The 18,492-nt window shown below is 40.7% G+C and overlaps 1 protein-coding gene across 2 annotated transcripts in view; it reads left to right on the top strand.

Annotated features, from left to right (window-relative positions):
* LOC121278889 (coiled-coil domain-containing protein 127-like) overlaps window positions 1–18,205 on the top strand; it is a 28,055-nt gene extending 9,850 nt beyond the window's left edge. For both annotated transcript variants that reach the window (XM_041189378.1, XM_041189377.1), the window contains exons 2-3: window positions 14,634–14,784; window positions 15,127–18,205. In XM_041189378.1, the coding sequence (XP_041045312.1) occupies window positions 14,667–14,784; window positions 15,127–15,806 (798 nt within the window). In that variant the 5' untranslated portion in view covers window positions 14,634–14,666 and the 3' untranslated portion in view covers window positions 15,807–18,205. The remainder of the gene's footprint in view (window positions 1–14,633; window positions 14,785–15,126) is intronic.
* Window positions 18,206–18,492: the final 287 nt, after the last annotated feature.

Raw genomic sequence — 18,492 nt, 5'->3', positions numbered from 1 at the left:
AAGAGTAAGGAGGTCATGTTAAACTTGTATAAGACACTATTTAGGCCTCATCTGGAGTACTGCATCCAGTTCTGGGCGCCATACTTGAGGAAGTGTGTGAAGGTATTAGAGTACGGAAGAGATTCACAATGTATCCAGGGATGAACAACTGTAGCTATGAGGAGAGGTTGGATCTGTTTTCCTTGGAGACAAGAAGGCTGAGAGGAGTCTTGATTGAGCATTCAAGATCCTGAGGGATATGGACGGGGTAAATAGTGAGAAACTGTTCCATCTTAAGGATACATCAAGAATCAGAGGGCACAGATTCAAAATAATGGGCAAAAGAGTAGAAGTGATGTGAGGAATAATTTTCTCACCCAGAGGGTGGTCGGAGTCTATCTCATGGAAAGGGTGGTGGAGGCAGTTTCGATCGAGGCATTCAAAAGGGAATACTCAATGGGCCAAATGGCCTCCTTCTGCACTGAAAAGATTCTGTAATAAAGAAAGGGAAAAGAGAATATGAATGCAAGCTAGCAAGAAACATAAAGGTGGACTGTAAAACTTGTTTAGGAAATGACTGGCAAGGACAAATGTGGGCCCATTGCAGTTGGAGATGAGAATTTATAATAGAGAATAGCAGAAACTAAACAATTACTTTGTGTTTGTGTTTACAGAGGAAGATATAGAAAATCTCCCAGAAATATTAAGCAAAATATGAAAACGGGGAATTGAAAGAAATTGGTATTAGTAAAGGAGTACTCAAAAAATGAATTGGATTGAAGGTTGATAAATCCCCTGTACCAGATTAGCTACATCCCTGAGTATTGCATAGAGATAATGGTGTCCATAGAAATAGTGGATGCATTGGTGGTTATCTTTCAAAATTCTATGGATTCTGGAAAGGTTCCTGTAGGCTGGAAGTAGTAAATGTAACCCCACTATTTAAGAAGGGAGGGAGAAGGAAAATTGAGAACCTGTTATTTTGACATCAGTAGTAGGGACAATGTTAGAATCTAATATCAAGGATATAATAACTGGGCACTTAGAAAATAATGATATTATTGGGCAGAGTCAATGCGGATGATTGAAAGGGAATTCATATTTGACAAACCTGTTGGACATTGTTGAGGATGTTATTTGTTGTATTGATAAGGATGTGTATTTGGATTTTCAGAAGGCTTTTGATAAGGTACCACACAGGAGGTTAGAGTACATGTGATTGGAGGTGATATACTGGTATGGATTGGGAATTGGTTAACAGACAGAAACAGAGAGTAGGAATAAACGAGTCACTCAGGCTGGCAGGCTGTGACTAGTATCACAAGGATCAGTGCTGGGATCACAGCTGTTCACAAAATATGTAAATGATTTGTATGTGGGGACCAAATATATTTCCAAATTTGCTGATGGTACAAAACTAGGTGCAAATTTAAGTTGTGAGGAAGTTGCAAGGATGCTTCAAGAGGACTTGGACAGGCTAAGTGAGTGAGCAAAAACATGGCAGATGGAAGATAGTGTGAATAAGTGTGAAGTTATCCACTTTCAAAGAAAAAAAAGAGTATTTTTTATATGGTGAGAAGTTAGGAAGTGTTCAAGTCCAAAGTGACCTGGCTGTCCTTATCCATGAGTCGCTTAAAGCTAGCATGCAGGTATAGCAAGTAATTAGGAAGGCAAATGGGATGTTGACCTTCTTCACAAGGGGATATGAGTACAGGAGTAAAGATGTCTTGCCGCAATTGTATAGAGCCTTGGTGACACCATACCTGGAGTATTGTGTACAGTTTTGGTCTCCAAACATGCTTGCAGTTGTTGAAGTGCAATGGAGGTTCACCAGACTAATTGCTGAGATAGCAGGCTTATCTTAGAAGAGATTGAGGAAACTGGGCCTGTATTCCCTAGAATTTCAAAAAATGAGAGGTAATCTCAGTGAAATTTACAAAATTCTTACAGACTGTGACAGGGTAAATGTGGATAGTGTTACAGACAGGAAAGAGGAATGTTCAAACAGGATTAATTTTTCCTCTCCACCTGTCCGTAAACAGAAGGTGTTTTGATCTGCTTCCTTTTTAATAAGCGGTGACCTCTCCTCCAGGTCTTCAACAAAGGAGTGTATCCATCATCTGGAATTTGGCTGGGTCTCAAAGACTGCTAAACATCCTGGCTGTTGAGTTGAAAGGACTGCTTCAGGGGCTTTTGTCTTAGCAGACTCTCTGTCTCCTGCTGGCAAGCCTGGGATATCAAATGCAAATGACCTTTATATAGCTCTCTTTGAAGTTGGACTATATAGTCCCCAGGTGATCAATGGTGGCTTCTTGGAGATAACAAGGTGTGAATCTTCCTGAAACTGCAAAGTGGCTTCTTTTGTTCTGGGGTCACAGACAGACATAGGTTCAGCTATTTTAAGGATAGTGTTCAGCCAAAGTCCGGTTTTAAAAGTTACAAATAGCAATGAGTGCATATATTATATACGTGCATATATTATATACATATTTTATAAAAAGTAATGTGTGACATCACTATAGGATGTTTCCCCTGGCTGGTGTGTCTAGAACTAGGGGACACAGTCTCAGAATAAGGCCATTTAAGAGGCAGATGAGGAGGAATTTCTTCACTCAAAGGGTTGTGAACCTTTGGAATTCACTACCTTGGAGGGCTGTGGAAGCTGGATCATTGAGCATGTTCAAGACAAATCGATAGATTTCTAGGTATTAATGATGTCAAGGGATATTGGGATAGTATGGGAAAATGGCATAGAGGTAGATGATCAGCCATGATCTGATTGAATGGTGGAGCAGGCCTGATGGGCCAAATGGCCTACTGCTGCTCCTATGTTCCTAGGAAGGAATAGATATGGGGAAAGGAGATTAGAAATACTGGAGAGAAATCCACTAAAATATTTATTTATTTAAAACATTTTGTACATGGTTAACACTTCCTACCCAACTTGACTTCACTTCCTGCATAATGATCTTTCAGTTATTTTATCAACACTTATAGTGAGAATAACTTTTTGTCAACATTAGTGTCATGCTGTAAAGTTCCAGAAATCCCACTACAAAGGGGGTCAAGCCTTCAGGGTCCACCAGACATTTTGTTGTTTAACCTGATTTTCTTTTTTTGCTGTCCTTAACGTTTTTAAGCCCAAATTTCAGAGCAACCAGAATCCTTTATTCATTTAACCTATTGGGGCTGTCTCCCCATTGATGGATGATGGTTTAACTTTATTTATTTGTTCAAGGGATGTAGGTGACACTGGCAAGGCCACATTTTTGCCCATCCTGAATTGTGCTTGAGAATGTGGTGGTGATCACCTTGAACCACTGCAGTCCATGTGGTGTAGTTGCATCCAGAATACTGATAGAGAGGAAGTTCCAGGATTTTGACCCAACAACAGTGAAGGAACGGTGATATAGTTCCAAGTCAGGATCGTGACTTGGACGGGAGCTGGAAGGTGTTCCATGCATTTGCTGCCCTTGTCCTTCTAGGTGATAGAGGTTGCAGGTTTGGACTTGCTGCAGCACATCTTGTAGATGGTACACACTGCAGCTATTGTTTACCGTGATGCCGCAAGTGAATGCTCAAGGTAGTGGATGGCATGCCACTCATACAGGCTGCTTTGTTTTGGATGGTGTTGAGCTTTTTGAGTGCTGTTGGACCTGTGCTCATCCAGGCAAGTGCAGAATGTTCCATCACGTTCCTGACTTCTGCCTTGTAGATGTTGTACAGGCTTTGAGGGGTCGAGATGTGAGTTACTTGGCACAGAATTCCCAGTCTCTGCCCTGCACTTGCAGTCAGTCTTTATGTGGCTGGTTCAGTTAAGTTTCTGTCATACTGTTGTTGATGGGGATTCCATGATGGTAATGTCATTGAATGGCATGGGGAGATGGTAAGATTCTCTTGTTGGAGATGGTCATTGCTCGGCACTTGTGTGGCATGAATGTTACTTGCCACTTATCAGCCCAAACCTGAATGTTATCCAGGTCTTGCTGCATATGGGCACGGACTGCTTCATTATCTGGGAAGTTGCGAATGATATTGAACACTGTACAGTCATCAGTGAACCTTCCTACTTCTGACCTTCTGTTGAAGAGAAGGTCATTGATGAAGCAGTTGAAGGTGGTTGGTCCTTGTTTGAGGAACTCCTGCAGCAATGTCCTGGGATTGAGATGATTGACCTACAGTGTCGACAACCATCTTCCTTTGTGTTGGATATGACTCGGTCAGTGGAGATACAAGAACAGAAGAAATAGGAGCAGGAATAGACCATATAGCTCGTCCAGCCTGCTCCATCACTCAATACGATCATGGCTGATCTTGGGCTTCAACTCCATTTCCCTGCCTGTTCCCCATATCCCTTGATTCCCCGAGAGACCAAATACCTGTCTATCCCAGCCCTAAATGTATTCAATGATGGAATCCTCCATCTACTGTCTTGTTGTCCACTCACTTAATCAGTCTATATCTCTTTGCAGCCTCTGTGCCCTTCCCACAGCTTGCCTTTCCACCTAGCTTGGTATCATCAGCAAACTTAGATACATAACTGTCTTTTCATCTAAGTTGTTAATGTAGATTGTAAAAGCTGAGGCCTCAGCACAGACCCTTGTGGTACTCCACTATTCATTACCTGCCAGCTTGAAAAAGTTCCATTTATCCCCATTCTCTGCTTTCTATCTGTTAATCAATCCTCTATCTGTGCTAATATATTACCTCCAACTCCATGCACACTTATCTTGCCCATTAACCTTTTGTGTGGCATCTTATCAAAAGCCTTTTAGAAATTTAGATCTACTTGTTCCCCTTTATCTACCTTGCTATTTATATCCTCAAGATCCAATAAATTTGTCAAACAGGATTTCCCTTTAGTAAAACCACGTTGACTTGTTTTAATCATACTATGCTTTTCTAAGTGCATTGTTAATACTTCTTTATTAATAGATTCCACAGGATCAGCTCATCTGGAATGTCTTGTCACATCAAATGGTGAAACAGCACAATTTTGATGGCTTCCTTTGCCAATTTCTGAAGGAATATTAAATGATACAACAACTTGCCTTTATATCGCTCCTTTAACAGAATAAAAGGTCCCCACCTGATTAGAAACATTATCAAACAAAATGTGAAACTGAGGCACATGAGCTATTAGGACAAGTGATTAATAGCTTGATCCTTAAAGTAGGTTTTTAAGGAACACCTTAAAGAAGGAAAGAGTTAGAGCAGACAGAAAGGAGGTCATTCAGCTCACCATGTATATGCCAGTTCTGTGAAGAAACTATCCAATTAGTCACATTCCCTGGCTCTTTCCTCATACTCCACAATGTTTTCATTTTGATTCTCATTTGTAAGTTACTATTCAATTTGTTTCTACAACAATTTCAGCAGTGCATTCCGGATCATAACTTGCTGCATTTAAAAGTAACTCATCTCCCACCTCTAATTAACTTATATCCATGTCCTCTGATTACCAACCCTCCTGCCAGTGGAAACAGTTTCTCCTTGTTTATCAAAATCTTTCATGATTTTGAATATCCCTATTAACAGTCCCTTAATCTTCTCTCTTCTAAGGACAGCAATTCCAGCCATTTTAGTGTTTCCACATAACTGAATTCTCTCAGCCCTGGTATCACTTTAGTAAATCTCCTTGTCACCCTTTCGAAGGCTATGGCATTCTTCCTAAAGTGTGATGCACAGAACTGGGGCACAGTACTCCAGCTTGGGGCTAAAGAATGATTTATAAAGGTCCTTGCATTTATACTCTGCCCCTACTTATAAAGGCCAGGATCCTATAAGTAAAGGGTAGTCTCATCGACTTGTCCCTATCACCTTCAAAGATTTGCACAGGTTTTTCTATTCCTGCACATCCTTTAAATTGTTAACCAATTAAATACTTCATTCTTCCTTTCAAAATTCATCACTTCATACTTCTTACAGTGAATTACATCAAGTCTATAATACACAAACAGGCCATCGACTGAACAACCATGGCGATGTTTTATGTCCCACATGAGCTTTTTCCTCCCCCTCTTCTAACCTTATCAGAATACCCTTCTATTTCTTCCTCATGCACTTATCTTGTCTAACATTGGCATCCTTCCATTCTCATAAGATGATGTTTTGAGCAGCAAATTAAATCCATTGGAATTGGAGTAGCTTCATGTTATGTACTTTTGCCAATGGCTGGAGAGCCCAATGAGTGAGAGGTAGGTTCTGTCAAAAGTGCCACAGATGAAATGGTTGTTGTGGGTTGTTGCTTTTGGTGTTGCTCCCTGTTGTCAGACAGCTGTAGCCACTCATTGTCATGGTGATGCATGCCAGGCCATAGGCGATGTTGCCATTTCCCTCTGTCATCAGCTAGGGTCGCCCACGTGTGAAAATTGATGTTTAGGGCCTTCATCACTTGCAAGCACCCGCAAAGTGGAGCTTTGGGCGTCTTACTGGTCGCCTTTCTCTGGCAACTTGTTCAGCTTTGCCCTAAATGCCTATATGCTACTTACTTCAACTATCCCTTTCAAAGGGAAGAGAGAAATGCAACTAATAAGGACGTAAAAAGCCAGTGGGAGCAGATCTTGGGAGGGATCATGAAAAAATTCTGGCCTTGAGAGTTGGTGTCTTTATTTTAATTTGTTTTTCTACTTGCTCCATTTTTTAATTTCTATTCCCAATCAAACGGTGTCGAACATCAGTATGTACAGGAAGGGAGATTCAATAGGTGGGAACGTGAGCACGTACCCAACAATAAGAAGTTTCAGTAATAAAAAATGTAGTACTACATGTCCGGCAGCATCAGTGAAGAAAGAGTTAACGTTTCATGTCAATGATCTTTCATCAGAACTGGAAAATGTTAGAGGTGTACAACTTTTAAGGAAGCATTAACTTAGGAGAAAGAACAAAGGAGAGGTGTGGTGCAGTAGAGGGCAGGAGTGATTTAATAACAAGTGATAATGGTGTAAGACAAAAGGAGGTGATAATGAGACAAGTATAAAAACAAAAGATGGGTCTGGAGGAGGTGTAGATGGTTACAGCAGAATCTCAGAGGAGAAGCATGGTAAATCTGATAGAGGAGAAGACTCCCATGGTCTGGGAATGTGATGGAAGAAAGTTAGGTGAACCCGAGGATGTGCAAACCACTTCCTCGCCGATTGTGTACCAATAGGTGATCCCACTCCAAGCACTCCCAGTGGTTCTGATGCAGTCACCTTCCAGGGCCAGTATTTGCTGTCCAAGAGAAAATGAGTGATAGTTAAGAACTAAAGCTGTTAAACTCAGCATTAAGATCAAAGAACTGTATATTGTGCCTAGTAGAAAGATGAGGTGCTATTCTCTAACTTTTGTTGAGCTTATTGGAACAGTGTAGAGGTCAGTATGAAAGTGAGATGGAGAATTGAACTGGCAAGTGACTGGAAGCTCAGGCTGTGCTTGCTGCCTGCATGGAAATGTTCAACAAAATGATCACCCAATCTGCATTCGGTCTCCCCACTGTGAGCAGCTAATACAGTATGGTAAGTTGGAAGTATTACAAGTAAATCATTGTTTCGTCTGGAATAAGTATTGGGGACCTGGATGGTGCTAGAGAGGAGGTGAAAGGTGTATAGGCATGTACAGAGCAATATATGTACACTGCTTGAAATTCATAGAGCACAATGCACCTTTCTGTCTTGTTTTGTTAGGGCTGACAAATTAACATAAATGATGAAGTTGGCAAGTATGTGGCATATTTTAAATGTAAGATTTTTCTTATGTGGATTATATAAGCTTGGTCTTAAATGAAGGGTAGACTTGGCTTAGCGGCAGCACTGTCACCTTTGTATCAGAAGGTTTGGGTTCAAGTCTCACTCCAGAAATCTGAACACACAATCCTGCCTGATACTTCAGAGCAGTGTTAAGGAATGTTGTACTTGTCTCAGGTGGCATTTATCAGATGAGGCATTAAGCTTAGTCTTTGCTCTCAGGTGGATGCGAAAATCCTGATGATACTTTGAAGAAGACAGGTGAATTCGCCACAGTATCCAGACCAATATCACTCATACCAATTATTTGGTCATTATTTCGATGTTCTTCGTCGGTAAATTGTTTACTGCATCACAACAGTGACTGCACATTTAACTGGCTGTAAAGTGCTTTGGGACATCCTGGGTTCATGAAATGTGCTTTATAAATGCCAATATTATATATACTCAAGTAAAAAGTCAAATTTTTAAGACCAATCTTGTAGGCAAAAAGTTAAGGTGTTGACCTTTACATGGGTAATGGTTTTAACGAGTGTTCAACTAAAACACACCAGCCTGACACAGCTAACATGGCTCTTAAAATAAAATAATCCAAAAGGTAATGGGGTAAGTGGTGCCTACACATGCCTTTTATTGATCTACTGCTGAGTGAATGGGAGAGAGTGGTTGGGAAGAGGGACTTTTTAAAAATTTGGCCCTGAGATGTGGGCGTCGCTGGCTAGGCCAGCATTTATTGGTCATCCCTAAATGTCCTTGAGAAGGAGGTGGTGAACTTCATTTTTGAACTGCTGCAGTCCATGTGGGGTAGGTACACCCACAGTGCTGTTAGAGGGGCAAGTTCTAGGATTTTGACCCTGCAATAGTGAAGAAATGACAATATATTTCCAAGTCAGGATGGTGAGTGACTTGGAGGGGAACTTTCAGGTGCTGGTGTTCCTATGCATCTGCTGCCCTCGTCCTTCTAGGTGGAAGTGGTCATGGGTTTGGAAAGTGCTGTCTAAGGAGCCTTGGTGAGTTCTTGCGGTGCATTTTATAGATGGTACACACTGCTGCCACACTACATTGGTGGTGGAGGGAGTGAATGTTTGTGGATGGGGTGCTAATCAAACGGGCTGCTTTGTCCTGGATGGTGTCAAGCTTCTTGAGTGTTGTTGGAGCTGCAGCTCATCCAGGCAAGTGGAGATTATTCCGTCATACTCCTGACTTGTGCCTTGTTGATGGTGGACAGGCTTTTGGGAGTCAGGAGGTGAGTTACTCGCCACAGCGTTCGTAGCCTCTGACCTGCTCTTGCAGCCACAGTATTTATATGGCTAGTCCAGTTCAGTTTCTGGTCAATGGTAACATTCACGCCCCCCCCCCCCCCACCGCCCCCTGCAGGTTGTTACTAGTGGGGGATTCAGCAATGGTAATGCCACTGAATGTCATGAGGCAATGGCTAGCTTCTCTCTTGTTGGAGGTGGTCATTGCCTGGCATTTGTGTGGCGTGAATATTACGTGCCACTTGTCAGCCCAATCCTGGATATTGTCCAGGTCTTGCTGCATTTGGACATGGACTGCTTTAGTATCTGAGGAGTCGCGAGTGGTGCTGAACATTGTGCAGTCATCAACGAACATCCCCATTTCTGACCTTATGATGGAAGGAAGGTCATTGAAACAGCTGAAGATGGCTGGGCCTAAGATATTACCCTGGAGAACTCTACAGTGAAGTCCTGGAACTGCGATGATTGACCTCCAACAACCACAACCATCTTCCTTTATGTTAGGTATGACGCCAACCAGTGGAGAGTTTTCTCCCTGATTCCCATTGATTCTAGTTTTGCTACGGCTGCTTGATGCCACAGTCGCTCAAATGCTGCCTTGATGTCAAGGGCAGTCACGACCACTTCACCTGTTGAGTTCTGCTCTTATGTCCATGTTTGGGCCAAGGCTGTAAATAAGGTCAGGAGCTGAGTGACCCTGGCAGAACCCAAACTGAGCACCAGTGAGTAGGTTATTGCTGAGTTGGTGCCCACTTGACAATACCTTCCATCACTTTGGGACAGTAATTGGCTGAGTTGAATTTGTCCTGCTTTTTGTGTACAGAATATACCTGGGCAATTTTCAACATTGCTGGGTAGTGGTGTAGCTGTACTGGAACAGCTTGGTGAGGGGTGCAGCTAGTCCTGAAGAACAAGTCTTCAGTACTATTGCCAGAACATTGTCAGGGCCCATAGCCTTTGCAGTATCCAGTGCCTTCAGCTGTTTGATATCACATGGAGTGAATCAAATTGGCTGGAGACTGGCATCTGTGATGCTGAGGACCTCCCGAGGAGGCCAAGATGTATCATCTACTCGGCACTTCTGGCTGAAGATTGTTGCAAATGCTTCAGCCTTATCTTTTGCACTGATGTGCTGGGCTCCCCCATCATTGAGGATGGGGACATTTGTGGAGCCTCCTCGAGTGGGTTGTTTAATTGTCCACCACAATTCACAACAGGATATGACAGGAATGCAGAGATTAGATCTGGTCCATTGGTTGTATGATTGCTTAGCGCTGTCTATCACATGCTGCTTTTGCAGTTTGACATGCCAGTAGCCCTGAGTTGTAGCATCACCTTGTTGCCATCTCATTTTTAGTATGATTGGTGCTGCGCCTGGCATGCTCTCCTGCACTCTTCATTGATCCCCTGGCTTGGTGGTAATGGTAGAGTGTGGGATATGCTGGGCCATGAGGTAACAGATTGTAGCTGAGCACATTTATGTTGCTGCTGATGGCTCACAGTGCCTCATGGATGCCCAATCTTGAGTTACTAGATCTGTTCGAAGTCTTAACCCATTCAGCACAGTGGTAGTGCCACACAACATGATGGAGTGTATGCTCAATGTGAAGACGGGACTTGGTCTCCACAAGGACTGTGCGGTGGTCACTCCTACCAATTCTGTCATGGATAGATGCATCTGCGGCAGGCAGGTTGATGAGGATGATGTCAAGTATGTTGTTCCCTCTTGTTGATTCCCTCACCAGCTGCTGAGTGAGTGGCGCAGGGGAGAGGGTTTGGGAAGAGGGACTGCTAAGAGAGTGAGTGAAGAAGAGGGGCTGGTGAGTTGTTGGGAGGGGTTTGGGAAGAGGGGCTACTGATTGAGTGAGGGATTGAGTTAAGAGGGACTTCAGAGTGAGCGTGTAGAGGAGGAGGTTGGGAAGAGGAGCTGGTATGTGGGAATGGGGGAGGAAGTGGGTTAGGAAGAGGGGCATGTGTGTGTTGGGGAGAGGGGCTGATTGCAATGTGGAGAGGGAGGGGCGTAACTGAGGTTTCTGTCACTATGGAATATGGTGAGTTAGGCTGAAACCTATGTGAGTACATAAAATAACATTTACACAAAAGTACTTAAATCAGATTTTCATATTTATGTATACATTGCGGATCAACATATAATACATGAACTTTGCTGGCCCCTGGGATCACACTAATTTTCAAATGTTAAAATTACGTAACATTGAAAAATAGCTTGGGAAGCTATAGAGTATTTCTTTCTTACTTGTATGCTGCAATTTTGAATAAAATGTCTTTGGTGTTGGTAAAAATGGCAGTCACTCCGCCCTTCTGAATGATTCTTCATCTGGTACAACAAATCACTAGCTTCCTGATAAAAGAGGCTGAGTATGCTTGCTAACTCTGTAACACACTCCCCAGTTTGCATACCTATTCTTAGATAGTTAAAGTTTTGCCAATATAAATTACTTTGCCTAAAGATCAGAATGTTCTTGAAATGAGGCCAGAATGTTGATGCAGTATTTAGTTCAAACAGTTTGATAAGAGACATGTCTTTAGAGGCATCCAACAGTCAGCTATGTTACAAGAGCTTGTAAATCCAAGGTCATTTCCACACATCATTACCTTTCAATGATGAGGGTAATTTCTGGCTTTTGAAAAATTTGACACAGTTCAGATGGCTTGTGTCATGGTTTCCTGCAATGTCCATGTGACCTCATAGCAAGTCTTGAATTGTTTTGGTCTGGCAACTATTTCTTAATATAGAGAAAAACTCTTTGCAATATGCATAAGGACTTGATTTTCTCCTGTTAATATGGCACTCCATGATGCAGTAATCTGGAACATAGCAAATGCAATTACTGTATGGCAGCAATGTTCAGTAATGTTCAAACAGTGTCAGCCGTGGTTCAGTTGGAACTCTTTCATCTCTCATCAGAAGGCTCTAGTTCCAAGTCCTGCTCCAGGACTGGAGCAAAACCAATTTGGCTGACATTGCTGATGGGAGTGCCGCCTTGTCAGAGGTGCTGTCTTTCGGATGAGACAGGTAGCTGTAAAAGATCCCATGGCACTTTCTGAAGATAAGCAGGGGCGTTATTCCTGGTGTCCTGGCCAATATTTATCCCTCAATCAACATCACAAAAACAGATTATCTTGTCAGTTTCATGTTGGTATTTATGGGAGCTTGCTGTGTGCAAATTGGCCTCCCATTTTTTTCTACATTACGTTACACATTGACTACACTTCAAAAATACTACATTGACTGTAAAGCACTTTGTGACATCTGGTAGTTGTGAAGACACTATATAAATTCAAGTCTTCATTTCAATAAATAACAACCTCATTTGGTTAATTAGGAATCAAGATGTGGGTAATTGCTTTACTAATAAAAAATGACTGGAGTTGGGCATGTGATTTCAGTACTCTGTACAATACTTGCACAGCATATGCATGCATATGCTTTAACTTTTTATTGTGTTTGTCGGTAAGATGGAAAGATAACTGTGCAAGTGTTTGATCATTGTGAGCGCTTTACTTCCTCAGTTACTGAATGATGGTGGATGCTTGTTAAATAAATTTACAGAAGAGAAGTACATTTACCTGTATTGCATGAGTGTGAACGTAATTTCTACTAAAATGGTGTCACCGTAGCCACACATGTTGCTAGTCCGTAATTTCTATTGGACAACGTTGATCTATGACTATTTTAAAGCAAGACACTGAGGTACAATATAGAGATCATCTGTTTTTTACACTTGTGCTCGGACAGGGATGAAGCCTTCTGTTGTAGAAATAGGAGCAGAAAGTTTGGATTGAGAGAGGGAAAAAGAAACAAAGGAAAAGTAAAATTTTGTTTTGAGATATGACATTTTTTAAATCTTTCAATTGACTACATGCAGGAATGAGATTAAATACTTCAATTTTTTCCAATTCTGGGTCAGAGAGGTTACTTCACATTGCATTAATAATTAGCATGTTGATAAAAATGTACTTGTGCTCCTAATTGCCAGACTTGACTTTCTGTGGCAAGCTTAATGTGTAATTAATATGCAAATCCAGAAAGATCTTAAAAATAACAAGGAGGCAAAAGGCAAGATATTTTTTGTGCAAACTAAATGGCGAAATGGTCTAAATCGATTAGCGAATTCTAGAGATTCACAATTCAGTATGTCTCTTAATCTACTGAATTTGTTATATGATTTGAATATTAATAATGTGTTAAAACTTATTTTTCAAGGAGGATTGGGCCCTACATTGCTAAAATGTCATGCACCAAATGTTTTTCTAGTATAATAGTATTTCAGTTGTACGGAAGATAATATACCAGCATAGTCCATTTTGATACCAATTTGATGTGAAATCACTCATCATTTTCCTGCTCCAATTTGGTTATGCCTAGCCATAAAATAAAGGGCTTTGTATTTATATAGTGTCTTTCACAACCTCACGACCCCCAAAGCATCTACTGGAATTCTTTTGAAGCCTAAGTTTGTTTTCATCTGTGTAGATGCTCTGGACTTCAGTGTAAGAAAATGACTGGCTAGCTACACAAACGTAGGTTTGGTAAAAAGTGAAGTGAATTGTAAAATGACCTCAGGAAGTTAGCAAATGGGCAGACATGTGGGAAATGGAGTCTAGATTAAGTTTGAGGCAATATATTTTGGGAGAATAAACAAAGAGTAGATACTTGATTGATAACCACCAAAATATTAGAGCAGGTAGATAAAATACTATTGACTTTTTAATGGCTTTGGGTGTGAAAAGGAGAGCCACAGAGTACAAGAACATAAGAGAGAGACAGAATAAAGCTTCCTTTATTATTGCTATAGTAAGCACTCCAAGTGAAATATAGCACAAATTTCCTGCAGTACACTTTTTGATAATGTGATGCTTGCAGGAGAAGCGACAATACCACAAAATACCAAAGAATCCATCAGCTTCTGCAAAATATAACACTGATCAAGTTCAGGTGTTGGTTCAGTTGTCTTTGCTTTGACCAGCTTTTAAGAATTGGGGAGCTAAAGTTCTGTATTTGACAAAACCATATTATTGCATTTTGCATCTTATGTGTGATTAGGTAATTACAAAAATTGTTGTTGGTCACATGGTTTTATTATTTTAAATGTCATCCCACGGTGCTGCACATAAAGATAATTTAGTAGAAGCCACTGTATTTAAATAAAAGATTTGTAAGGATGATACCAGAACTGTGGTGTTATATCTATCGGGCATGGGCGAGCAGACTAAGTCTCTTTTCTCTTGAAAAGAAAAGACTGAGGGGTGACCTATTGGAGGCTTCTAACATTCCGAAAGGTTTTGGTGGAATAGACACAGAACGTTTCCACGTGTGAGAAAGAGCAAACTTTGAGATTATCGATATAAGGTAGTCACCAAGTATTCAGAAAAAACATCTTTACCCTGACAGTGGTGAGAATGTGAAACTTGCTACCACTGGGAGTAGTTGAGGTGGGTAGTACAGATGCATTTAAGGGGCAGGTAGATAAGTATAAAGAGGAGAAAGGAATAGAGGGGTATGCTGATATGATTATGTGATGAAAGTTGGGAGCAGGTCTGAATGGAGCATAAATGCCAGCATAGTCTGATTGGCTCAGATGGCCTATATCTATGTTCTATAATCTACGTAATGCTATGTAATTTCCTTTGTGTTACCCAAATCCAGATATTATTACTGTTGCTAGCAGACTGCGACTTCATGAATAACCTCAACGAGCCAGTGTGGAATATTTTCCCCAATCGCCGGGGCGGTGAAGGTGATGGAAGCAGATGGAATTATGCTTTGCTGGTGCCTATGTTGGGGCTGGCAGCCTTCCGTAAGTGGTGTGAAGTTAGAATTACATTGCCATGTTCTGGCTGTGCCATTTTTACCCTTAACAATGTTAAATGGAACATCTGGAGTAAAAAAAAATGACTCGGCAACAGAAGTGGGTTATTCAAACAATGTCTTCCCTGCTGCCCCTCACCCCATCTCCCCCTTTCCTTTCTGACCCCAATAATGTTCCTGTTGTAAGAAGCAATGTAAACAACCTCCAAGTTATTTATTGGTGTCTGCTGTTTAAAAGAGATAGAGCTGGTCTATAGTTGAAAGCTTTCCTCCTCCAGCTTTTGAAAAAGAGCAAATTGGAATGAAAACTGTCTTAATTTTGTTTCTCAAGGCTGGATCTGGTCCAGAGAATCACAGAAGGAGATTGAGCAAGTAAGAGCAACATGTAAGAACACGATAGACACAATAGAAAAAGATCTCAAATTGAAATATGAGGACACAATTGTTCAAAATCGACGCTTGCTTGCACATTGTGAGTTAGAGCAGGAAAAGCTCAAAAGTAAAGTCCAAAGTTACCGTGAAGCCCTTTCGGCACAGAGCCGGCAGCTGGTTGAAGAACGTAGACAGCTGGAACAAGAACGTTTAAATATAGAACAGAAGAAACATTCCCTGCAATATTCTGGAGTGGCAGGAGCTTTGTATCAAGATATGGTGGAGAGGGAAGAAGTGTGGCAAAACCAAGCTAGAACATTAATAAAAGAATTCGAAAAATCCCTGGTCAACAGGCAAAGCCTGTTCTGTAGCTACTTCATACCACGACAAGAAAGACTGGAATTAGAAAAGAAGATGCTTAGCCAAGCTCTTACAAACCCAATTGCTAGAGAGTTGGGCATCGAAGCTGGCTTGAACAGCATCTTTAAACATGAAACACACTGTGCAAATGTGCAAAACATGGACAAAAGAAAAAATGGCAGGTTAATGTGGGTGTATCTTGCGTACTGGGAGCTTCAAGCAGAGCTGCAGAAATTCAAGAAAGTAGAAGCAGCCTTATTGGAGAAACAAGCCAACTAAAATGTTGGTAATTTTTTTTAAAGAGGTGCCATTGTACTAGAAATTGCTGGAAAACAGTGGTGAATTAGCACCATTATTAGTTCACAAAATACTCTGCAATTTGAAGTGAAGGGATTTATCATGAGTTCCAGTTCTCCACAAATTGCGGACGATTTATCATTAGCCATGCAAAAGATGAAAAAATTGCAAACTCAATGGAGGAGCCCCTCCATTGAAATTAATAATGTCATGAAATTTCTCAATTTGTGGTGTAAATGCAAATTAAACTTGCTGCTGCCATTTAGAGCTGACAATTCATGCTGTAAGGACTCTGTTAATGATCTGATTTCTGGTCCTAACTGTAAAACTCAATCATGCAGGCCCTGAATGGGAACAATTCACACTATGGCCCCTCACTCCAGCAGGTAATGTGTTGTTCCTAAAGGGTTTTTAAACTTCTTTGATCAGGCTTGATGTTCAGAGATGCAAATTAGTTCAATGTCTGTTGCAAAATAATTTTGATGTGAGTAATTTGAGATATGATGTGGTACATTACACACTCTTGTGAGAAAAAAAAAGACATTGCATCATTCTCAAAGCTCTTCACCACTGGAGTTTTTTGCATGTTATGTCTGGATCTGCCTGTAGCCTAACTGATAGAGATTGATTGCTGTCATGAGACAATTCCATATTATTGTGCCATGTGACTACCAAAATAGTAGAAGGTAAACATTTCATGTTCCTGATTATGATTCATGGGGCTGCTCGTTCTATAATTCAGAGGTCAAAAATGTTTATACTTTTTGCACACCTACTGTACCCTTATTAACTTCTCAAGGAGCAATACAGAAATTCCTAAACACAATTGAATTGCAATGTCCTCCCATTATTCAATTTCTTCACTTTTCCTTTGCCTTTATCTCTTTCTCCCTCTCTCAATCCACTGTATTTCTCTTTCTGTACCTAATTTGACTTGAATTCATCCTATTTCCTTCTGTCGTCTGTTCTATCCTTTTCCTTCTTTGGTTAAGAAGATAGCTGTTTGACCCGACATTCAAATGGTGTAAGATTTGACTTTGATATCCCTACGCCTTTACCAATTTACATTTCCAGCAACTTCTAGTGTAAATGTAGTGTCATCTATAGGGTGAAAAATAATGTCAAATTCATGGCACTCACCTCGTGATGTGCCATTCTAGCAATTTCTGGGCCAATATGTCCTGTTATAGACCCAGCTGTATACAGTTGCACCATCCACTACTAAAGGAAACATTCAGTCCATATAAGTAAAATTCACTGGACCTTCAATTAACTGCCATAAGAACTTAAATAGGAACATGAGTAGGCCATTCGGCCTCTCGGGCCTACTCGTCATTCAGTAAGATCATGGCTCTTCTGATTGTATCCTCAGCTCCACTTTCTTACCTGCTTCCCATGACCCTTGACTCCTTTGCAGATCAAAAATCTGTCCAACTCAGCCTTGAATATATTTAGTAATCCAGCCTCCACATAATGAAGGCACCTCTGTGGACAATGGAAATTGATAGATAATCTAACGACTGTGAGTTTTCCAATCTAAAATTGAAAGCTTTTTTTTGGTGGCCCCACCAAAAATCTTGGGGGAATAATTGAGTGCTGATAATTGACATGTTATCAGTAATATTTACTTTATCCTGAGTTCTTTGGACTGTCTCTTCCACAACAATGTGGGTTAATTGCTCAAATACGGTCATAAGGAGAACAGCACATACTAATCAACAATATTATTTCTTTATTGCAATCCTTTGTGACCAATAAATCTCTCATCAGTCAATTTAAAAAAACACTGCCAGTATATTAAAAGCTTTCATAGTTGATCTGTTGCTCAGTTTACTCCTTGTTTCTCACTGCTTCACATCAAAGACCAAGGGAAGGGTGAAGTATGCACACAGAGTAAACATCTCCAAATGAGGCATAGTTCAGGGATTCAGTAGGTGGTTCTTGTGTCACTTCTTAAAAATATCACACTTTCTACTGCATACCGGACTGGTCTGCTAATCTAAATAAAGTAATTGAAAATCATTGTGAAGGGATATGTGCAGATTTGTGGGATTTTGGATCATGGTACAAGGGGATTGAAATCAACTGATTTTGGATTGTGTGTAAGGGGCTGAAATTTTGTGACTGAAATATGGGTAAAGGATTGAAACCATCTGGTTTTGAATTATGTATAAAAATCTTAATCAGCTGGATTTGTTGCATTTTTTTAAAGTATTTTACATGAGAATATGCTGCGCTTGTTCAAGTATTTTATTTTTGTATATATTTTTGGAGAAGTGTAGTCTTTTTTAACCTCCGTGAAATTTAAATGCAAGTGAGCAATAATTTATACTCGGAACTGACGAAAGTACATCCTGTAAAATAAAAGTCACTATGCTCTCTCCCTTGGTCCTGTATGTTGTATAAACAACATTTTTTAAGTAATTGTATTCCACTGGTAGCTTATGTTTCCATTTTTTTCCTATTATGTTCTCACTGGAAAAGAGAGAGTTTAAATGATATTCCTGTTTTTAGGATTATGAAGGGACTGGGTAATGTGGACTATAGCAAGCTATTTCACCTGCTCCAGAACCATAGGACATGGCCTGTAATTTGAAGGGCAGGTGGGAGGAGGAGAGGAAGGATAAATTCATAACGAACCTATGGAATCATCCGTCAACAAGTCATC

This window comes from Carcharodon carcharias, chromosome 6 (assembly GCF_017639515.1).
Source record: "Carcharodon carcharias isolate sCarCar2 chromosome 6, sCarCar2.pri, whole genome shotgun sequence".
NCBI lineage: Eukaryota > Metazoa > Chordata > Chondrichthyes > Lamniformes > Lamnidae > Carcharodon > Carcharodon carcharias.
This window is presented reverse-complemented; position numbering and strand designations above follow the sequence as displayed.